Raw genomic sequence first — 23,141 nt, 5'->3', positions numbered from 1 at the left:
CTGCTGTCGGGAGCCGTCGGGGCCCCGCGGGAGCGGGCGGCGCGTCCCCGTCCCCGCGCTCTGACGCGCGCTCCCGGGGTGGCGGGCGCGCCCCCGCCGCTATAACTGGCGTGCATGGAGTCGGGGCCGGCGCAGAGGAGCGGGCGGGCGATGGGAGACGCCGCTCCGGCGGGATAGAGGGGCGGAGACGGGGGCACCCCCGGGGCCCGGCCCGCCCGGGGCTTGCCGCGGGCCCGCACCGATGCTTGTGCACAGCTACCCGGGCATGGTGAGTGCGGGGCGAGCACGGGTGGGGCAGGACGGGACGGGACGGGGGGTCGGGGGCTGGGGCCGGGGCCGGGGGTCCGTGCCCGCCTCACCGCCGCTGTTTTCACCGCCGCAGGACCGCGCCGAGGGGCTGCCCGGGGCGCCGGCCGGGGCCCGCCTGCCGCAGCTGCCCTCGCTCAACCAGGCGCCCTACGGCTCGGCGCCGCCGCTCTGCCACACGCCCGCCGCCGACTTCCAGCCGCCCTACTTCCCCCCGCCGTACCCGCAGCCGCCGTTGCCCTACCCGCAGGGGCAGGAGCCCGCTTACCCTCACCTGGCGGACCCGTACGCGGCGCTCAGCCCTCTGCACCAGCACCAGCAGCCGGCCTGGCCCCCGCAGCGCGGCCGGCAGGACGAGCCGGGGCTACTCTCGCAGACCCACCGCGCCCTGGGGCTCGACCCCCGCCGCGATTACCCAGCCGTGCCCCGTCTGCTCCACGGCCTGCCCGACGGTGGCCACGGCCTCGCCGACGGCCCCCTGGGCCTCCACGGCCTCGGCCACCACGGCCTCGAGGACATCCAGGTACGGGGAGCAGCGGGAGTGTGCCCGGGGCGGGTTGGTTGCGCGGGGACGGGGCCAGATCCCTCTGCCCGTGCGACCAGGGACTCCCGGCGGGGCGAGTCGGGCCCCACGGCGTCCGTACCCCCGGGCAAGCAGAAACACCGGCCCGGGGATTCCCATTGCTGGGGCTCGCTCGTGCCCTCAGAATTCCTTCTGGCCGGTGCCAGCGGGTGGATCGGGCCACGGGCGCGCTGTCCCCGCGCCGCCAGCAGCCGGTGCCCGGAGCCGGCTGACGGCTCTTCCTCCGTGTTTTCAGGCCGTGGACGACGGTGGGATGAACCTGCTCGATCAGTCCGTGATCAAGAAAGGTAAGAGCGCGGAGGCTCAGCGGAAAGCGGCACCGAACCGGGCCCCCTCTCCTGCCCTCGGGGCTCCCCAGCGTCGGGTCCCCCCCGTCCGCCCTCCTGCGGGGCTGCCCCCGTCCGTCGGGAAGGGCTCGCTGCTGTCCCCGGCGAGACTAAAACGAAAGCGGCGGATCCTGGCGGACCAGCGCTCCCACTGCCCCCCGGCCCGCTGCTCTCCCTCGGGCGGTACCGCGGCCATCGCTCCTTCCCGGTACCGAAGGGCCCGGACGGGCGGACCCAGCTGTCGGGGAGCCCCGGGGCCCAACCCGGCGGTGGCCGCGTACGGTTTGCGTGGAAAGCCCGGGGCTGCCCCGGCGGCAGCTCCCGGTGCTCCCGGTCCCGCCGCCCCCCGGTCGGAGCCCCCGGCAGCGCGGGCAGCGAACCGCTTCACACGCCCCGGACCGCGGCGGATCGGGCCCGTCCGGCGGGACTGGTACCGAGGGGAAGGACGCGTTTAACGGAGACGAGAAGTGGTGCGGCTTTGGGACCGGTGCTGCCCGTTCTTGCAGCCGGGAGCGTCCCGCAGCCCCCACCTCGGCAAAACTCGGGTCTGCCGAGACCACTCTCTGCCGTTCGCTGACCGGGGCTTCGCTCCGGGATGGAGAGGAAGAGCATCCTTCCCCTCCGGGGCCGGTGGGGGAACGGGGCTGCGGGCAGAGGTCCCGCTCGACCCCCGGGGTCTCCCGCGTCCGGTTCTGCCCCGCACCCTGACCAGTTCCCACATCCCAACGAACCGCTGGGTAGAACAGATAATATATTAATATTACCCCTAAAATATTTCTGTACTAAACCTTCTGCCGGTGCGTTGTAAGAGCGACGAGGGGGGCCCGAGAGCGTCTAGTGCGGTGCTCGGGGCGATCCCTACTATGGAATATTCCAGCACTGCTCTTGGCTTCTCCCCGCGATTTTTTACAGAAATGTGTAGTGGGAAGGACGCGTTTAACACCGAGCCCTGGTGCGAACGGAACTGCAGCCACCGGGGCGGGTCGATAACGTGGGCCGGTGGTGTTACGGGCCCCCAGTTCCGGTGCTGGTCCCGGCCGTAGCCGATCCCCGGTAATTGCACGAAAAACCTCCTGGCCGTGCGGTTCTTCCTCAGCTGTCCCCGCTCGTTTCACGGGGGAGCGGCGCTCCCGGTGCGCCCGCAGCCCCTTCCCCTAGAAAAGGCTGTTCTAGGAACACGCGGCTGCCAGCGGGACATTAATGACCCGCATTAATTGAGCTTTAATCAGAACGCTGGAGAGGCGTTTCATGAAACATTCGGGCGTGAGGAATGGTATCAACGGGCTGAGGGGTGCGTGAGCCGGTGCCGACCGTACCTCCGCGGCTTGGGCCGTGCAGGAGCACCCCGGAGCCCTCGGGAAACACCCCGCAGTGGGAATGTTTTTCTGGAAGTTCGGTTGGAGTTATAGTGGTTCCTTGGGGGTTTTCCTCTCCTTTTTCCAAAAGCGCAGTTACTTACAATTTTTATGTCTCCTGTCGGGAGGATTTGTCGTTGTTTAGTGCTTGGTTTTTGCCCGTGGAAATTCTCTAGTCTTCTAGTCTTGGAAAGGAAAAGGAAAAAAAAGGAAAATTAAAATTAAAATATCTCTGGCTGAAGGCGGGAATGGTGCAAAGAGCTCGGCCGCAGCCCCTGTGCTCGTGGACACTTGTTCTTCCGTGCCCGTTCTCATTTGGGTATTTTTTAATTTTTAAAATAGTAATATATATTTCCCGTCCTTGTTTTTGCTTTATTTTTAAATTATTTTAACGTTTTCTATTATTATTCCCGTGTTTGGAGCGCGAAGCTCCGAGTTTGCTGGAGAAATCGATAAATCCAAAGCCACGAGCGTGTTTGTGGGGAGAATTGGGCAGCCACACTGGGTTGAGCCACCGGGGGTTCCTGGAAGCATCGGCAGCAGCAGGGGCTCTGTCCTGGCACCGCTCTGTCACCCACCCCGCTCTCGGGGATGGGGCAACGGGGTCTGGAGCTGATGGCCACGCTCCTCTTTCCCTGCCCTTGGAAGCTTCCAACCGGGTGAGTTCAGCTCAAAAGAAATCGGAGGAATTATGGAAGCTGCAGCCGGGAATCCCGGGTCAAAACGTTTCTGCCCTCCACACGGCCCGAGGAATAAATTCCTTTACATTCGGCTTTATTTAATTTTTTAGAGTGTATAAAATGGCTGTGGCAGCTTTGAGCTGTGTTCTGCAGCCCCAGCGGGGCTAGAGCCGAGCCCGGGCCCCCGCGGGTGAATGACACCCCAAGAAAAATAAAATTAAATTAAAACCATCTGAGGCAGCTCCCGGCGGGTCCCGGGCAGAAAGTGCCGGAGGGGGCGGCTGGGCAGCAGGGCTCGAGGACACCCTCTTTGAAGAGAGCGAGGGTAAACCCTAAAAAGCTCCGTTTTCTCCTAAATCGCACCGAGATCCCAAATACCGATTAATCCTGGAATTCCTGACGGAATGGCCGTCGGACAGAAACCTGATAGAAATCTTTGCGTGTGAAAACAGATCTATCTCGCCTAATTAGTTGCCGAGATACTGTTGTCCCGGTTCAACAAAATATTAATCACCTGCCCTAAATCCCCAAATCTCCCTTTTAACTCCTGTCCTTGGAGTCGCATTTCGTCCTCGGTCAGAAACAGCCCGGAACGGGAGGGAAGAGCCCGCAGCCCCGAGCTGTCCCCGCAGTCTGTCCCCTCCCGTATCCCGGGATTTTGGGGCCATCCCCGCGGCAGGAGGGTCACTGCCGATGTCCCCCAGCGGGGCTGCGCTGCCCGACTCGGTGAAGATGCTGCCCGAAGCCTTGGAGTGCTATGTGGGAGCATCTCTGACTGCGTGTCTGTTTTCCCTCCTTTTCCTTCTTAAATAAACTTCCAGCCGTTAATAGAATTTCAGGGATTTTGTGGGTATCTCGGAGACGCGGTGCATTGCCACCCGCTCCCCTCCCAGTGTTTTCCCGAGCCCGCAGTGCTCCGGCCCTTTGGCTGTAGGTAACCTTGAATTAATAATTGAGATTATTAATAAACGGAGAGGAAAAGCGGGGATTCGCTCCAGCACGGGCTCGGGGCATCACCAAGGGACCCCCATCCCGCAGTCCCGGCCGGTGCCCGCATCGCGGTGCGGGGAGCCGGGTCCCGGCGGAGGTGCAGCCCAGGGAGGCAGATCCCGGCTGGAAACAGGCGCTCAAATTCCCATTTCCACCGTTACCCTCGGCACTGGTTCCGGTTCGTTATCGCCGTGGTGATCCCTAGGGCTGGAGGCGCCGAGCGATGCGGGGTACCGGGAAACCCTCGGTGAGGGGTTCAGTTTGGTTGTGGGATGCGGGGCGTGAGCTGGAATTTCACTTTGGAGCAGGGAGAGATGTGATAGCTCTGAAAAACGGAGGATGAGTTTTCCCCCCGAGCTGTCGTGACAAATGGGGCAATAGATTTCGTTCGGGAATTAAATGCATAAAATCTTGGATAGGGCAGCAGAACATTTATTGTACCCCTGTTTGTTCATTCTCCCTTTTTTCCCAAAAGTGTTTTAGAAATTGTTTTCTTTGTCTTTCTTTTGTGGTTGTTTTGTTTGTGGTTGGGTTTATTATTATTATTATTTATTATTATTATTTTTACTTTTCCTTCCAAGCATTTATACAAGACCAGGAAGATATTAGACTAGGAAACATTAAAATTAGCTCTGTAAAAGTTTAGTTGGGGCTCTGACTGCTTTAGTCTACAGCTCAGAAATTTTCTGCTCCACTCACTTGCCGCCCTGCTGTTTAGGTGCCCAGATCAGCTACCAGGGTTTGGCTGTGAGACCCCCCGACATAAAACTGAGGCCTCGGCAAGCCCCGAGCTCCTGGTGCAGGGTGCGACTTTCTGGTTATGAAACCAAGCATTAGGTCGTTGTGCTCAGTAGCAAAAAATCCTGCAGCTTGGTTGTAAAATAAGGAGGGGTTTTATTGCTTTCACATCCTTTTGGGATCAGCAGAAAGCTTCTGAGAGAGCCTTTTTATTACAAAGAAAAATAGAAATCTCTTTTCCTGGCACCTGGGGATACGCTGGGGTGCGGGAGCAGCCCATGGTCCTGCCGGCAGCGGGCTGGAGTGAGCTGGGGCCCTGTGGCAGCAGGAGCAGGGTGAGCCACAGGGGCCGGTGCACCCGCTCGCGGGCACAAGTTTTGGCTGTGGCATTTTACAACCTGGAGTAGAGACAGAGCAGGGTGTGACCAGCGTGGGCTCACACTGGCACCCAGGCGCACACAGCACACGTCCCTGGGCTCTGTGCTGGCCTGGTCCCACCATTGTGTTTGTGTTTGTGGATCTGGTCCTGCCACGGTGCCTTGTGTTTGTGGATCTGGTCCTGCCACCGTCCCTGGTGTTTGTGGATCTGGCTGCCACCCTCCTTCATTTATGTGACTTGTTCCAATTCCCATCTGAGGTTTCTGAGCCGCTCCGAGGGGCAGTGCTAGCGTTTCTGCTCAGGAATGTGGACCTGTTTGGCTGGATACTGGACAGACAGATGGAAAGCTGTGCCTCAGAGCCCACAGTCAGGAATATTGCAAGAAGTAGCTGTCACTACTAAGGAATGCGGCAGAGGAGGGAGATTAAGACCGAGATCCTTAGATCCACTCGCCACCGCACGCGAGCTCCAGGTTTTGAAGTTTCTCAGCTTCTTCTCAAGCTAATGGGACTGGTGGGACTGGGGCACTGGCATGATGGTGGCAGTGCCATTTCTCCTTTGTTTTGGTGCAAGGAGGAATCGAGCTGTAAGAAATGTAAGAAGCCAGATGTGGCAGGGGAAAAAAAAATCCTGAAAGAATGGTAGATTAGATAAACATCATTTCCTGTGACGGGCAAGGTAATAAATGAGGTCATCCCGTAAAACACCTGGGGCTGTGAAGACACAGCTTTTATAGGACTGTCCAGGGCCGTGGGTGGAGGTACTTGGCTTCCAGTCAGTGCAGGGTGCTGGGCTCACTGGGGAGCCCTCCCAGCTCTCTGCAGCTTCATCTGCAGTGGCAGATTGCCTGAGTAGGAAAAGGGGCTCACCTGGGACAAGCCAGGTCTTGACTGGAACTTTTGCTGCCTTAGTGCTGCTCACGAATGCTTTAAAGTTTGGACAAGCCCTCGCACACACCGGGAGATAGAGCAGCGTTCCTCAAAACACAGTCACACCTCCCGGTCCCGGCGCTTCCCCCTCGCGCGCACGCTGCGCGGCAGGAACACCTACTAATCAAACACAGAAACTTAAAAGAAAGTTTTTACTCTGAACTGAATCCAGATCACCATTCCTCCATTAAAATTATATTTTTAATGTCCTATAATTGCACCAGGATAAGCCCAGGTGTGTGTTCATGTGAGATAACACATGCGGGTACTGGTGAAGGCGCTGGGCTTTGTCTCAACCTCCCCAGTGCCTCCCAGGCATGTGTTATCTCCAAGTTTCATGTACCTTGTCATGACTTACTGTTTAATTAGATGTTTTTAAATGAATTTTTTTCTTTGTTAGAAATAAAGAGCAACTCTTAAAGGGTAGGTTCAGGAAAGCCAACTTGGGTTGCTTTTTGGCATGTGGCTTGAAGCAAAGCAGCAGCACCTCTGCTCCAGGAGGATCCCAGGTGAGGCTTCTCCACGGACAGCACTGAGTGAGCAGCACAGACATGCTGGGCTTGCTCTGGAGCACCTTTCCCTTCATTTTGGGGCTGCGAGGTATTTTTGCAGTTCAGTGGCCACTGTCACATCACTAGCCTGGCTCCCACAGGGGCTACTTCATCCACTGACAGCAGGACAGCCTTGGCCAGGTGACGCCTGTGGTGCTTGTCCCTGCAAAGGAAGTGGTGCCAACATCTTAATTTGTGTGACAGCACAGGTAGCTGGGGTCCATCAGGACACACACCCACAACAGCACAGACACAGGCAAGACCCACAGGGACACATCGATGTCACTCTAGCCCAGGGTCACACTAAACCTGCAGCAGAGCAGAGGCAAACACAGGCTATTCCTCCCAGTTTAATAATATTCCAAGATATATGATCTCAGGAAAAAAAATGTTTGCAATCTCTCTTAATTATTTGAAGAGCTTAAATGAGGTTCTCTGAAGTCCTAGACTAGCATTCTAACCACTAAACCATCCCACCCTTTCCTGTGTGATCCAGGGAATTACTCACTCTTGCTGTCCTTCCATTTGTTTGTTTATTTTAATTCTTAATGGAGGAAATAATTAGCAAATCTGGATGTGATGCTTGGAGCTGCTGCGTGCTCAGCTCTCATCTCCCTGGCCTGTCCCCAGCCCAGCTCTGCCATGCCCAGATATCACCTTCCCTTTGGTGAGAAGGGTTGTGGTTTGGGGGGAAAGGGCAGAGAAGCACATGGGAGTGAGGGGGAATAACTAGAAATGAGCCCAAGGTACTCATTGCAATTAAACCACCCCAAAATATAGAATGGCAGGAGCTGGGGGCTTGGAGTAGGGAGAGAGGAGCTGGGAGCAGGTTCACCTTCACAGCTTAAAAATCCATCACACTGTCTGTGGTGCGTGCTTGGGATTCCAGCCGGGCTGAGTGTCCCCACCCTCTATCTCAGGCATTTATCTGGCATCAGTCACCAGAGTGCCGAGGCGCCAGGGAGCGAGGGACTGGGTCAGGCCCTGCTCCCTCTGGACTGGTCAGACAGGTCCCAGGGAGCAAGTGGTGTCCCCAGGGCTCCCTGGGAGCCCCGAAGTGGCCACACGCATGGGAGAAAGCAGAGCCACAGTGCCAGGGCTGGAGAGTGCGAGCAGAGGATCTGACCGAGGGTGCTTAGGGGGGTTTCCAGCACAAGATCCCAGTTAGCAAGAGATGGGGCAGCCATTGAAAAACCAGGGCATCCGGGCAAGGAAAAGGAAAAGCCTTTTCTGCTGTGACAGTGGGTGTGCAGTGCCTGTCCCCAGAGCCATCCCTGGACCAGCTGGCAGCTCCGGAGGAGCCGCTGGACCGAGGGATTCACGTTCTGCGGTCAGACCCAGACTGAAACCCCGCCAGCAGCGAGCTCAGTATGAGGGGAAGAATTTTTATTATTATTATTATTCGTGTCTAATCTTTGCTGAATGGTTTTTTGCCCTTCAACAACCTGAATAGATTTAACAATTTGGCAGGAACATCGCAGCAGCTTCCCTGGGAGGGGGATCACTGCTCACCACGATGTCACAGCTTTGTTCTCCCCTTTTAGTTTAGGGAGATCCCAGTCACACAAATTCAGGTGCATCTATAGGCAGTACAGGGAAAATCTCTCGTGCATGTTATTGTAAAATAGATCAAACTGTTTAGACATGTGAAGATCTCACAGACCGGGTGTCAGAGTGTTTGTGCTGCTAAAGGAGTAAATTTGGGGTGGTTGATGCTGCAGGCAGAGTTATGGAGTGTGTGGGGATGGGGTGACATTGGATGGGGAACTTCCCTTGGTGTCAGCAGGAGCAGTGTGGGTTCCCAATTCCTCTGGTTTAAATCCTTCAGCTCTCCAGCCTCCTGTTTCTAAATCTGCTTGGTTTGGGCTGTGAAACGTGAATTCTACATGGGCAGAATTTGAACTGCATTTTAAAGAATTATTAATTAATTTATTTGAAACTGAAATAGTTCATTTTCTAATGTAGATATGGAAGGGCACAGCTGCAGATTCAGAAGTAATTTAGAATCAAGGGGGAGGGAAATAATGTGAATTACCAGAGTAAACTGACTTCTCCAATGAAGTTGCTGCATCGGGGCGGCTTCCAACCAACAGCGCAGGAAATCTCTCCAAATACTTTGACACTCAAAACCAGAACCCGAATAATTTTCGTTCATTCCCTTCAAAGGTTCAGATACCTGAGTTTGACTATTTAGGGGGACATTTTAATCATTGATGTTTGGTGCCTTCCAGTGAAGTATTTCTGCAGTTACTGCTCAGGATGTGACATCAGGGTTCCCCAGACAGCAGAATCCACTCCATGAAATGAGGCATGGAAAGGAAACATGTGGGAACTCACCACAAATTAATTGTGAGCAGTTTCCAAAAAACTGACAAACTATTCTGAACAGCAGCATATTTGAGGTCGAGTCATTCCTAAATGGCGAAGCAGGAAAATTCATTAGATGAAATTATCAATTGCAAAGCATTTTCTAATCCCCTTCCCAAGTTCTGCAGAAGCACAGGGGACTGAGTAAATTTTAATATTATAGCAGCTGGCCATTCTTATCAAAGCAAGATGTACTCAGCAGGGACTATCCTTAACCAAGCCATTGTAACCATGGATTTGGGGGAGTCTGAACCTTCCTGATCCATCCCAAAGCTCCCCAAGAGACACCTGCAGTGATGCATGGTTGGGACTTCACTTGGTCAAACAGAGGTACAGAATGTAAAATGGAATTAATATCACATGGCAACTTCACATTTCTTTCCTAACCTGATGAATGGATTTGCATGGGAAACAAAATGTTAAATATGGGAGTTTTGCATAGGCATGGGATCTCTCCTGATCAGCTTTCTCATGGGAATAGTTTGAAGTTGCATCCCTGCTTTCCTCGGAGGGTCCGAGATTCATTTCCCTATCAGAACTCAGCGATCTCAAAAACCCACAGATAAAACCGAGATTCTTTCCATCCTTCCATTTGAAAAGGCCGATGATGGTGGTTCCTAGAGAGGCTCTTTGACACGGGGACTTGGTTCAGGTTGTGCATTCGAGATAAAGAGAAAACCTGTATAATCCCCTCTGGGAAGAGAGGATAATTACAGAGTGCGCTTTGAAATACAGCTGATGGCTCTGACCTCCTTCCCTGGACCATCAATAAATACCTCTCTGCTGAAACACCAGGAAATTGGAGCAGCTGAACTCTGCAGCATCTCCTCCATGAAAAAGGGCTTTTAAAGGATGGCGGGAGCAGCTGCCCCTGGCTCGCACCCACATCCAGATATTTTATATATGTATCTCCATCTTATAATTTACATCAGAGACATTCAAACGAAGGTTAGATGAGCTCGCTGACAGCTCTTCCCGGAAGACAACAGCAATCCCTCACTTCTCTGCAGCACTTCCATCAGGGGCTGCACACAAACCTCCATCAGTCCGAGCTTCCCCCACTGCCAGCCCGGAGCGGCTCAGAGCAGCGGGACCCCCGGGCAGGGAGCAAACCGGGGGGATTGGGGCTGTCACCGCTGCACCTGCATCATGGAACAGAAAGCTCGGCACCTGCGGCAGGTTTGGAGGTGCAGGTGTGCCCTGGCACGGCTCAGGGCTCTGCCCCGCAGCGATGCCCGAGGCAGCCGAGCTGACCGGGGCACGGTCCTGGAGAGGGACGGGGGGCTCAGAGGCTTTGGTGGGGGGCTGGAGACAGCGCTGTTGTGCCTGAAGATGAGCGATTGCTTTGTCCAGGTTGTCTCCTAAGGCGATTCACTGATACCTCTTTAAAATGCAACCTCAAACAGCGGCGCACTCCCACTTTTAAAGGGACGTCGCAATAAAAGCTCCGATATCCAAGGATCCCGCCTTACCGAGGAAGAGAATTTACCTGTGGTGTATCTGGGGAGAGAAGAAAACAGACTTGTAAGACGGGCAGCGATTTGCATGTTCCCTCTGGACCTGTTTTTCCCCTCACAGCATCCCGAGCTCCAGCTGGAAATGGAACAGAACAAATAACACCACGATAAGCAACTCAATTCCCAAGTACCACAAATTTTCCTGCTTACAAATCATTTTACAAGCAGGCAGCGCATTTCTCCTATGGAAACAAGTCAGTACTTCGTATTTTTCTCTTTTTGTAGGCAAGTTTCTTTTTCCTTAGACCCAAAAGTCGATGTTTTGCTGCCAGCCCCCGAGCACGGACACCAGCTCCCGCAGCTCCCGGCAATCCCCGCATCGTGCAGCTGCAGCTACACTTTTCCACCGAATATTTACATATCAAAGTGTCCATTTCTAGGAAACACAAAGGTCATTTCACCCACAAACTTTGGTGAATAAGGATGAGGAAGGAGAAGGAATGCAGGAGCTAAAGGATGGAGCATCATCAGCCCAGACCATGCGGCAGAGGGAGGATGAGGAAGCAGAGATGCAGGGCTGCACATCAGTTCGTGCTGGATTGAACTGGGGAAAAGTGGGAAATTCTCCAAATTTTTCTAGGTAAAAGCCTTTGAACAATGGGTTTGTTTTGCTCCTTCTCCTTACTCGAACTCGAAAGTCAAGGGACCTACTTCTGCAAGCCAGAACAGAGGAGGCAGAAAGTTTGTACTTTCTTTTGGGACGCTCTGAAGGCATGAGGCTCCTTGTTTCACTAACTGGATTCACAGCCGGGCAATCCATTCAGCCGTGTTTTTATCTTTCTCCCGGCTGTCTCCTGAAAACCCCTCAGGGAAACAAGGCTGTGACATCCCACCCGACCTGCAGCTTCGGGATCTTGTTCATGGGAATTGCCTTTCCATTGCCTGTCTGCTCCAAGGGGCATCATCACATCCTGTGCTCAGGCACTGGACCAGCTCCTCCTGGCTGCATTCAACACCCAAGGACTTCTCACCTGGAGAAATCTCTCATCAGAGATTACTTGGCAAGTTTTAATTGGGTATCACAGCATCCCTCCCAGGTAGACATTATTATATTATTATCTGCAATTTGTTGCTGGAGACAGTCAAGCCCAAACTGGGATAGTGACTTGTACTGTGTCACAACACAACTCCAGTCTGTGCCAGACACAAGGAGATAACCCCAGGCAGGCAGGATGTTCTCCAGCTCAGGGAAATCAGGGGATGGAACCCTTGGTGTTTTTGAAATCACTCTCTCTCTGCATCAGGGTTTTTGAGCCACAGCAAATGCAGCTGTGGGGGTTCATCATCTGACAATTACACCAGGGTATGTTTAAAAGACAAACCAGAGCTGATTCAACACAAAAGGCCCCTCTGATGGGAGATCACAAACCTTGTGGTTCACAGGGAAGATGAAGTCAAGTGTGGCTGCTCCAAGCACGGAGGCAAGTGACTCACATGGGAGTTTGGGTCTCCACTGCTGCTCACACACACCTGGAACACGACAGATTGAAAATGGCACCTGCCCTGTGGGGTTCAAGGCTGCAGTGAGGCTGAGTCTGATGGAAACACCTCCTGTGAGATGTACAGAAGAAATGAGGATTGTTTCCCTTCCCACACTCCACAAGATTCTGCTGTGTGCCTGCTCCTACCGTGCTGCCCTTCTCCAAATCACAGCACCAAGAGCCAAGACGATGTGGTGACAAACAGCTCGACTTCACAGCTTCCTACAGAAAATCCAGAGCTATGAAAACACAGGCTGTTCATAACCAGCCTGCAGCACAGCACATCCCAACACCTGGGCAAGAGCTGATGCCTGGATTGCTTAGAAAGGCATTCCCACAGACTGGAATTGCACACACACAGATCATGCCCATGTACCTGAGCTGTGGTAAATCATTTAACTTGCTCTGTGCCTCAATTTTCCCCAGCTGCACTAAGGAGCTGGCTTGAGTCAGGAGTGAGTTCATGGCTTTGGTGGCTGGTGCTGTACCAGCACTGGGCTGAGGATCAGCAATGCGTGAAGCCCTTTGAGGTCTGCCAGCATAACCTTATTTCAAAATCTGTTTTCCCTTTTAGATCTGACCCCTCTGACCCATGCCAGTGCTTACCTGTGTGCAGCCCACCTGCAGCATCCCCAGGGCAGGTCAAAATGCTTCACAAGGGCTTTAGTTTTTGAAATCTGTAGCCAAACTCACCTGGATGTACTGATTTAGAAGTAGCAGGATTATCCTGAATAAACACCACTTCTATGGGAAAATCCTGCTCAGGAATGTCAGTTTGAGAAAAGAGAAAAAAAATGAAGTGAATCAATCAAGTATCAGTAAATAATTATGATAAATAATAAGAACAGATAACAAAGAGTACTTTGCACTCCCCAGGAGCACTCTGAGCAGTTGTTGAAGGTCTGAGTTCTCCTTCTTCCCCTTTCTTTGGTTGAATCAATCCAAACTCCCACTTGTACCTTGCCATTTATAGCTTGCTGGGGTGGGCTGGGGTGACCCAGGGGTACCCCATCCACTTATCAGGCAGGGCTGGAGGGGCCCTTCCTCACCAGCCTTGGTAGTGTGTGGTCTGTCACTGTGTGCACGAGCATCTCTGGGATGTGTTTCTGCTGGGAATCCCGTCCTCCATGGTCAGGAGTGGGACTTGAACCTGCCCAAGCTCCTGCCAGGGGGACAAGCTGAGGAAGGGCTGGGTCACTGTGGGGAAGGTGATGTCCTACCCTGCCAAGAACGGGTGTCTCCTATGGCTGATCCCACAGGACCTCAGAAGGGATGGCGACTGCAGTGACATGATGTGACTGCAAAACACCAGTGGGTCTCAGCTCCTTGTTGTGCTTTTCTCTGGGGCACAGTGACACTGCAGATCCCCCACTCACCCTGGGGCTGTTGAGTGCCTCAAAGCTCATGGTGCAGACCCAAAGGGTCATTCCTCTGTTTTCCCGGCACAGCGGGAGCAGCAGGGCTCGGAAGGGCGCAGGGGGTCGGCGCCGGGGCGTTGGGCTGTCACTGCTCTCATGCTTCCTTCTCGTCTGCAGGCTGGCTCAGGTGCTCCGATCACCTGCTGCTTGCGGGAACAGGAAAGCAGCAACTGAAGATCGAGGGGGACTTTTGGTTTACTCAGATGACAAGAGACAATTTTGGTTCCCCAAAAGCCAAGGAAACAAAGCTGTCAGGCTTTAATGGTAGCTTGTCTCCCTCCTGCAGCATGTTTATGGGCAAACAAGCTGCAGATCAGACCAGGCAAACAGCAGCAGGTGAGGCTCAATAACAATAATTCGTGATTAATGGCGAATGTGGCTTTGTTTATTCTTGTTGTATTGAGGCAACGCTGTCTAATGGATGAAGCACTGCTGCAGGACTCCAGGGCCCGGCTCAGCTCCCAGCACTGCTGCCAGCTCCGTCCCTCCCTCACATCCCGTGTGCCCAGTGAGAGCACAAGCTCTACATGACACAGGCACCCTGTCCCACACCTGCACGTGCCCAAAGTGACGGGGCTGTGGCCTTGGCTGAGGCTTCGTGGCAGAAGAGCAATGGCAAAATCCACGCTCAGTGCTGGCGCCTGCCTGGTTTGCTTGTGGCACAGAGCTGGGCTGACCCAGCTGTGCTGGGCTTTACCCTTCACAGCAGTCTGCTCCAGGGCACAGCTTTCCAGGGCTTTGTTTCTGACAGTAGCATCATTCCTAAAACCTCCAGTACGTGTTTCCCAAGTGTTGTGTCTCCATGCTGCACATCAACATCACCCGTGCCTCCCTGTCACTGCCCGTGGGGTGACTGGCAAACACAGAGCTGTACCCAACCCTTCTCCAGCCCAGTTTTCCATGGGCTCTGGTGTAAAGACACATTTTCACAGCTGGGTTTGCCTCCTTCCCTGATGCTGTGTCCCATGGAGGTGTGGTGAGGCACGGTCCCCTCCCTGCATGGCTCTGCTGTCCCTCGGGTGTGTGCAGGTCCCCGGCCACGCATGCGGCTTGAGCCATGGCATGATGGCAGGCATGCACAGATGTCTCCAGGTATAATCCAGGTTACAGAGTGCATCAATTATGCACAGCTCTTCACATGATACTGCAAGAAACAGCTGCTCCCCAGGGGGGTCTGGTTTGGGGGTGGCTCTTTCTGCAGCAGAACCCAGCTCTGGGACCCTGCAGGGCCTCACACCTCAGCACGGATATTTGCAAACCACCCTCTGACTTTTGATTTTAAGGGATCCCCTGGAGACTAGCCTAACCTGTTCTGGGGCTGCAGAAGAAAGCTTTGAAGTTGCTCCTTCCTGGAAATAGTTCTGGTTTCCTACGTCTCAGGGGGATGTTCCTGTGTTTTTTCTGCCCTGAACCAAGCTCAGTCATGGCAAGCACTGACCGCAGCTGCCGGCTCCAGCAGGGCACTGGTGCATCCCGCCCTTTGCTCCTTGACTTTGCTCAAGTTTTGTGCTGGGAGGAAACTCCATGTCCTTCAGCTCCTTTCCATTCATCCCTTACTCTTGAAACATGAGTCATTTTTATGTAGCATGCGCTGATTTTTATTGCCATGCTAGCAAGTAGTTGAGCTGGATTTGCAACATGCTGATTGTAAGCTCCCCCTCGTAGGTCCAGTCCATGTACCCTCCCTGGTTAATCCTGGGGTTTCTGTTTCATTTTGGGAATATGTATTTCCTTTATAAACCATGGCATTCACTGCTGCATTTCTTGCAGGAACCTTGTGACTGTGGAACAGCAATTCCTCAGGAAGCACAAAGAATGCCAGGGCTGAAATGATCTTTAGATTCTTTCCAAACCTGCTTTTTTTCCCCTGAGTTAAATTGGTTATTAATTTCAGAGCATAAAAACCAAAGAGATTTGGCACAAGTCTCTGCCACAGCTTTAACTTACAAACCTTTATTGCGTCTAAGAACGTTTCTTATGGAATGATAAATGGGAAAACTGAGCCCCTTTGCCCTGGTGTGCAGCAATGAGATGCTGCAGTTACCAGTGCCTGCCTAACCTTGTGTTAATTGACTTTTGCCCATTAAGCAAAGGGAAGTTTGTGCTGGATTAATTGGGTTTGATCTTCTCAAGCTTCCTGCAAGCCAGGGATGATGAAAGTTCAGGGCTGCGGCTATTTGTGGGGCTAACCCCAGAGCTGAAGGCAAAGAAACTCTTTCCCCTGGTTCCCACGGGCACATTAGGGGAGCAGAGCTCTCAGCCAGCCCAGCAGCTCCGGGTTTGGGGCAGGGAATGGAGGTGCTGGCTCATGTGGGTGATCCTGCCTGGTGGGATGCAGTGTGTGCTGGCACAGAGCTGGGCTGCAGCTGCAGTCCCTGGAGAGGATTGGCATCCTGGCCAGCAGGACCAGCCACGTTTTGCCCGACCACCAACCTGCACAGAGCACCCAGAGGGGACAGGGAGAGCAGCTGGTCACAGGTCCAGCCAGAAACACTGCAGACAATCCTCAGCCTTCCACAGGACCAGCCCAAACTTGGCTTTAATTACAACTGGGCTGGGAGGTGTGGGAGCAGGCGAGGGCAGCGTCCAGGCTTCTTCCTTTCCTTTAACCTTTATTTAGTTTAGTTTCATCACCCCACCTCGCTTCTCTCATTGAGGAAAATAAGGAACTAATGAGACATCCCAGCAGCCGTGCTGCTGTCTGGGAGGGGCTGGAGAGCTGCCTGCAGAGTCTGGGTCTCTCAGCCATGGTCTCCTCTTCTCTCCCTCTCCTTGTCTCCAGTGCCCATCCCCTCGAAGGCCAACGGCACCACCATCTCCACGCTGTCCATGAACAAGGACAGCCTGATCGGAGGGGTCACCAATCCCAACGAGGTTTTCTGCTCCGTGCCCGGCCGCCTGTCCCTCCTCAGCTCCACCTCCAAGTACAAGGTGACGGTCGGGGAGGTGCAGAGGAGGCTCTCGCCCCCCGAGTGTCTCAACGCCTCTCTCCTCGGCGGGGTCCTCCGCAGGTAAGCTGCTCCAAGAGCCCCAGGATCTGTGTTCAGCACCAGCTCTTATATAGAGATGAGAAATTCTGGTCTGTGGTACAATATTTGTATTGCTTTTTCTTCTTTCCTTTCAAATCTCAAAGCTTAAACTAGGATTATGGTTATTTTAACATGAGTTTCATGGGAATTTATTTTCTCTCTTTGTTTTCTCTTTTCAGAGCCAAATCAAAAAATGGGGGTCGGTGTTTAAGAGAAAGGTTAGAGAAAATTGGACTAAATCTACCTGCAGGAAGGCGCAAAGCTGCCAACGTCACCCTGCTCACATCCCTCGTGGAAGGTAAGAGTCTCTCCCTGGTCCCGTGGAGGGTGGAGTGCCAAAACTCCCAAACCCTTAATTTCCAGCTTTCCACAAACCAGAATGCTTAAAATATGGAGTGGTCACCCCTGAATGAGCACAGCAATGTCCCTGTGTCCCTCCACACTGATTCAAGAATGTGTCCTTTCAAATGAGCAGACTCTTGGGAAGGCAGTGGGCAGAACAAAAATGAAACTAAGGCAGCAAATGTCCAGGAAAATGTCCAAGCATGGTTGCCCTGCCTGTGGTTAGAGGTTGGAACTGCATGATATTTAAGGTCTCTTCCAACCCAAACCATCCTAGCACTCTATGCTTCCATGTCTGTTTTCCAAAACTCAGTCATTTCTGTTGGATGAGATGTGGCCCATGGAAAAGGCCAAGCAGGACTGTGAGCATCCTTCTGGCTGAGCTCAGGGTATCCCTCACTTCTTTGAGTTTTAATACTTGGGTGACAGAGACCAAACATACAAAAATAAGCCTGAATAAAGCTGCCAAGAGTTTCCCAGCTGTTCTGCAGCCCGTGCACGTGCCCACCTACAGCACAGCTCGGGTGCTCCCACCATGCATCCCAAGGTCCCTGTAGGAAGGAAATGCCCCATATCCAAGTCCTTCCCTCCTCCAGGAAATGAGTGAGACACCAAGGAGATGTCAAACTGCTCTGAGGCTTTGCAGGTGGAGCTCAGGTGTGTGGCAGCCGCCCTCAGAGCTATGGAAAAGGTGCTGCCCTGGCAGGCAGAGCCCTGCCCAGACATGTGAGGTGCCCCTGCCTAACTCGGTTACCTCCTCCCCTCCTACTTCTCTCCACCATGGAAATGATGATGTTGCCTCTGCGTCCTGGGAGAAAAGCACACGGGGATGCAAACAAATGGAATGACAGCTCTGCCTCCCTCTGAGCTCAGGAATCCATTGTGTCCGTGCCCGTAGTGCAGGCAGCTGCCTTGGGATCCTGAATAGAAAATCATCCCCATTGTCGCCAGCAAATTAAATGACCCGCTTCATTAGGCGGAGGTTGTTACCCAGGGCAGTTGGTTCGTGCTGAATGAAAGGCTGATTTCCATGAAAAGAAAAGAAAGAAAAGAATGAAGGAAAGAAAGGAAGGAAGAAATGTACAGTTTGATTTCAAGTGGCTGCTGATGCTTTGGTTCCTGCTTCCCAGCTCATAGCAAATAGGAGTGGTGCCATGTGTGTTTGATGGATATAATTTCCTCCTGCCTGTAAGCATGATGGAATCAGGAGATGTTCCACCCAGATGAAGGTGCCTCTGCAGTGCCATCACCCAGCACACACAAACTGTCTTGTGCCCCTCTGCTCCAAACACACTCTTTCCTGAACATTTGCTATCTCATCCCCTCTGCCTTCCTTAATTATTTAAAAGAGGCAATGGATGGGGTTTTGAGTGCAGATGAAATATTTTTTCTTACACTGACCCACAGCCACTCATACAGATGGGGAGGATGTTTCTGGAGAACCCAGGGAGCACCAGGTAGAAACAGCTCCCCTGGGAGCCCTCACCACGTACACCAAGACTCACCCTCTCCTGGGCAAGTGCTCCATGAGAGCATCTCCAGCCTGGTCCCAGGGGAGCAGCAGGGCTATATTTCCATTCCAGAAACATCCCTGAGCTCTGGAAGGAGTTTTGCCCTCAGCCAGCCTCTTGCTGCCCCTCTGCCCACCACGACCCTCTGTGCACTCTCCTGAAGCCTCCCCTCCTCAAGATCTGGCTCAATGTGTCTTTAACACTGTCCCCCCACAGCTCTCTAATCCAACATCCAAATTGCCTTTAAAAAAACATTAAAATGTGCAGCCACTCACACATTCATGGAAGAAATAAATCCTGGCTGCAACCCTGGCTCTGACCATGAGGTCACTCAGATCTATTTTATTATCTCAGTACCAGTTTTTCAGCAGTTGATCTTTTCTGACTGTTTTTTTAACACACAAACAACTGCAAATTCTGATTCTTTAGGTTTACCTTATTTGCCCTTTCTCTAGAGAAGGAGATGAATTGGAAAGTACTGTTGTTATGTGGGAAGCAGAGACACTTGCCTGTAACAGAGCTCCCCAGACTGAGCTCCAGGAGCAGGCTGGGATGGGATCTGGGTTAATGCTGTTAGGATGGATGGCCTAATACGTGTGAGCAGCAGGGGGGCAAGGCAAATTAGCTCTGCCTGCCCGACCAGGATTTCGGGTGTTGGGCATGATCAATTGCCATCAGCTCTGATTATTTCCACGGGGACGCCTGGAGATGGATCAATTCCATCAATGGGTGGGCATTTCCACGGGGTGATGGATACACTGCCTGCACGTCCAGCCTGAGGGCTGTGGGGGATGTAACCCCTTCCTCCTGCCCCATCCCCCTGCCCCTTCCTCTTCCTCTTCCCCCTGTCCCTTCCCCCTGTCCCTTCCCCCTGCCCCTGCCCCCTGCCCCTTCCCCCTGCCCTGCCTTGTCCAGCAGTCATGGGGCTGAGGTCACTCTGTGACCCTCCAGGCTCCCTTTCAATCTCTACTCAATCTGGAGAGGCCAAGCAGGAAATTTGGGAAGAAGTAGGGAAAGATGCAGCAGGGAATGCTCCCAAGTAAGAAATGCTATTCTTCCTTCTGCAGCAGGTGCCCAGAGCCCCACCTCACCCTGCTCCAAGGCCAGCACTGTCCTGATGCTCTTGTAAAAGCTAGTGAGGGAAGGACCCAGCTGCTGTTTACAGCTGGCACCAGCTCATTTGGGTCACACGGTCTAATTGCCTTACAGATGAGAATAAGAAACTCAGAGGTGTTTCTGCAGCACGAGATGAAGGTGGGGAGAGCTCTTGGGTGGCCACTGAGACAGGGAAGGGCCCCAGTCCCATCAGAACTGAGCCCCAACAGTGAGAGGGCTGAAGCTCTACAGAAATTCCCAGTTCCCAGTTGCCTGCCACACTGGTGCTGGCACAGTGTTCATGTTCCTCTGTCCTTGCAGGTGAAGCCATTCACCTGGCTCGGGATTTTGGGTATGTCTGTGAGACAGAGTTCCCAGCCAAGGCAGCAGCAGAGTACCTGTGCCGGCAGCACTCCGACCCCACGGAGCTCCACACCAGGAAAAACATGCTGCTGGCTACCAAGTGAGTACAGAGGGCAACGAGCCACAGTATTCGGTATCTGCAGCCCAGGAGGGCAGCACCAGCCCCCAAACTTTACTGCAGGAAGGTGTCCAGCAGGGGGAATGGCCTGCATGGATTGAAGGGTTTGCTCCTGCATGGGAAAGGGTAATCCAGCCCTGGGGAGCATTTTGGTACTGCCTTGAGTGCCCTTTCAAAGCTGCAGCAGCAGCAGTGGTTCCAGTTCTGCAGCAAAAAACTCCCAGTGGAGAGGTGGCTGTTCCCCAAAATACACCCAGGGAAGCTGTGGATGCCCCAGGTGTTTAGTGCTAGGTTGGATGAAGTTCTGAGCAACCTGGTGTCCATGCCTAAGGGGTTGGAATTGGATGATCCAAACTGCTCTAGGATTCTATGACTGTGAGCTTCCTTTTTGGTCCCTGGTGGTTGTTTTACCAGGACCTGAGAGTGCTGATATCCATCAGCCATCTCTCAGGAGCTCACATCAGCCAGTAGAGAAAGACCGGAGCCTTGCTTGATGCGTTCCACAAGAATTTTTATTTCATGTGAAGGGTGGTCCAGCAGGATTCTCTGAGAACGAAATGCAGACAGTCACATTTATAGGTTCAGGGGGGATTCAAACTACAACCAACAAAAGTTTATACAAAGAACAGCATCCAATCTAAGTGAGAAGTTCTAAAGGTGAACTGACCAATTACACAAACTAATTTCTAACCAATTATCTTCCAAAATGTTAGAGAGTGACCAAATTCTTAAGGAATTTGGCTCAACCTTGGTATCTAGGAAACTTTATCTATTATAGCAAGTTCCAGGGGCCAGGGGAAGATGGCTTTGGAAGAATTGTATTATCCACACATGACTGTGTCCTGCAGCTCTCTGCATGCATTAGAGTGACCAAACCTCTCTCTTCCAGGCAAATTTGCAAGGAGTTTGCAGACCTGATAGCCCAGGATCGCTCTCCGCTGGGGAACAGCCGCCCCTCGCTCATCCTGGAGCCCGGAGTGCAGAGCTGCTTGACTCATTTCAGCCTCATCACCCACGGCTTCGGGGGCCCGGCCATCTGCGCCGCCCTCACCGCCTTCCAGAACTACCTGGTGGAGTCCCTCAAGGGGCTGGATAAAATATTCATGAACAGCACAGGGAACGGGCACACGACCGGGGACACCAAAGCGTCAGACAAAGAGGTGAAGCATCGGAAATAACAGCGCTGCCTCCCCCGGTGGGAGCGTCCCCGGGCACCTGCCATGGCTCTGGGGGAAACGTGACCCAGTGCACTGTTTGCACTGTTTTCTGAACTGCTGAGTGCGTGAGGAAACTCGTGAAGCAAGCAAAGAAAATGCAGGAAAAAAGAAGACTTAAAGAATTTAAGAAGCAAACAGTGCTAATGAACGTAGTGAGATTGAGAAAAGCCAGGCTGATGGCTTTGGGGTTTTGCCTTTTGCCTTTTTTTTTCTTTTTTTTTTTTTTTTGTAACGTGGATGCAGGAAGCCAAGTCATGTGCAATTTGATTTTATTTTGCTTTTTAAAAAACCCATAGTGAAATCCTGATGTGGTCCAGGAATTTGTTCCAGCTGAAAAACTGAGAGGAAAAAGCAAAAGCCTCATCAGTGCAAGACCCAGAGCAGGAGCAGCAGAGGGCAGGGGACAGAGCCCTGGCTCTACCTGGATTTATCCACTGGTGTTGAGGCAAACACAGGAAACCTTTCTCATTTCCCCACCCACAGCCCAGCCCTGATGCCAGGCCAAGGAAAATTTGCTGGCAGAACTGCTGTGGATTTAAAGCAGGTCCAGGCCTTGTTTACAGCTTCAAACTGAGACTCACTGTGGATTTTCCTGTGGGCTGGGGAGCCCCAAGCCACGGCACGAGGGAGGAACAACCACACAGCCAACAGGTCCCAGGGCAGAACTGGGGGGAGCCCCCTTGACTGCTGCCCTTCCAGCTGGGGATAAGGCAGGTGAAGTTAAACCCAGGACTAAATAAAACTCCACAACCTACAGATAACAGCACACAAGTTTCTAAAATTAGTAATAATAATAAATAAAGCACAAGGAGCAGAACTTGAACCAGGCCAAACTGAACTGTTCTAAATCTGTATATATTTATTTATGTGTAATTAAAATCTGAAAGTTTTAAAATGTCCAGTGCAAGTTATTTATATCAAATTGAGTTGGATTTTTTTGTTTTGCCTTTTTTTGTTTGTTTGTTTGTTTTGGGTTGGGTTTTTTTTTCTTTTGAAAGATGAAAATCTTTGGATTTTCTGCCATTAGAAATGGGAATGAAGTTTTGGATCCACCAAACTGTAGCATGGACACATTAGGCTGTGATGATGATGACTCTAGAAGTTCTGCAGGATTTTGTACTTGCTGTTGTTTCTCTTAATGCTGCAATAGATGTACAACAACCACACTACAATGTCATTCTCATTCTCTTAATAAACCTCTTTTTATTTGAAGAAAGCACCTCCATCGTCTTTGTGAGTAGGATCCTTTGCCTCTGTGGTTGTGTCTTAAAAGGGATTATATAGTTTATTATATGGAAATGATATAAAATTGCATAGATTTAAGAGAGAATTCTCCAGTTTCATGGCTGGGGGATGAGTGCTGCCACAAGCAGAGCTCAGGGGGTGACAGGAGCTGCTGTTCCTGCCTGGTGTCCCCAGCCCTTGTGCCGAGCCAGCTGGCGCCAGTGGAGATGAATGAGTTTGCTGATGTTTCAGAACTACTCAGGGTAGTCAAATCTAAACCTGTCTGTGAGGAGCTGCAGAAGGACCTCCTGGTATCAGTGATGAAACAGAAGATAAAACAGCCCCACTGATCTCCAGGCAATGAAGCTCCAAATGAGTTGCATTCGTGGCATCACCACGAGCAGGACTCTGCACCAGCTCCTCGCACTCCCAGAGTTTAGAAATAAACACAATGGGAATGGTCAGAAAAAGGATAAACAAAGCAAAAACCAGATTATGTTTTATAACATATGTGTGCTTGCCCTGTATTGCTCTGTCCTGAATGGCACTTACAGATCTGGTAAAATCCAGCTGGTAAATCCATGGGGAACTCAGGTGGGAGCAGCTCCCAGGTGAGGCAGGA

The 23,141-nt window shown here is 52.5% G+C and overlaps 1 protein-coding gene across 1 annotated transcript; it reads left to right on the top strand.

Annotated features, from left to right (window-relative positions):
• Positions 1 to 241: 241 nt before the first annotated feature.
• LOC117007483 (transcription factor AP-2-epsilon-like) lies at positions 242 to 22,917 on the top strand. Its single transcript, XM_033080703.1, has 7 exons — positions 242 to 268; positions 383 to 829; positions 1,125 to 1,176; positions 16,403 to 16,631; positions 16,829 to 16,947; positions 19,919 to 20,060; positions 20,968 to 22,917. Exons 1-7 carry the CDS (start codon positions 242 to 244, stop codon positions 21,254 to 21,256), a joined length of 1,305 nt encoding a protein of 434 aa, XP_032936594.1. The 3' UTR covers positions 21,257 to 22,917.
• Positions 22,918 to 23,141: the final 224 nt, after the last annotated feature.

This window comes from Catharus ustulatus, chromosome 26 (genome assembly GCF_009819885.2).
Source record: "Catharus ustulatus isolate bCatUst1 chromosome 26, bCatUst1.pri.v2, whole genome shotgun sequence".
Lineage (NCBI taxonomy): Eukaryota > Metazoa > Chordata > Aves > Passeriformes > Turdidae > Catharus > Catharus ustulatus.
Note: the sequence above shows the minus strand (reverse complement) of the source record. Positions and strands in the feature narration are given on the sequence as shown.

What these genes read in the sequence shown, in the direction of transcription:
- LOC117007483 (XM_033080703.1), top strand. Translation starts at nt 242, where the DNA reads ATGCTTGTGCACAGCTACCCGGGCATG. An exon ending in CTCGGCGGGGTCCTCCGCAG is followed by an intron (nt 16,632 to 16,828) that starts GTAAGCTGCTCC and finishes TTCTCTTTTCAG; the next exon opens with AGCCAAATCAAAAAATGGGG. An exon ending in AACATGCTGCTGGCTACCAA is followed by an intron (nt 20,061 to 20,967) that starts GTGAGTACAGAG and finishes TCTCTCTTCCAG; the next exon opens with GCAAATTTGCAAGGAGTTTG.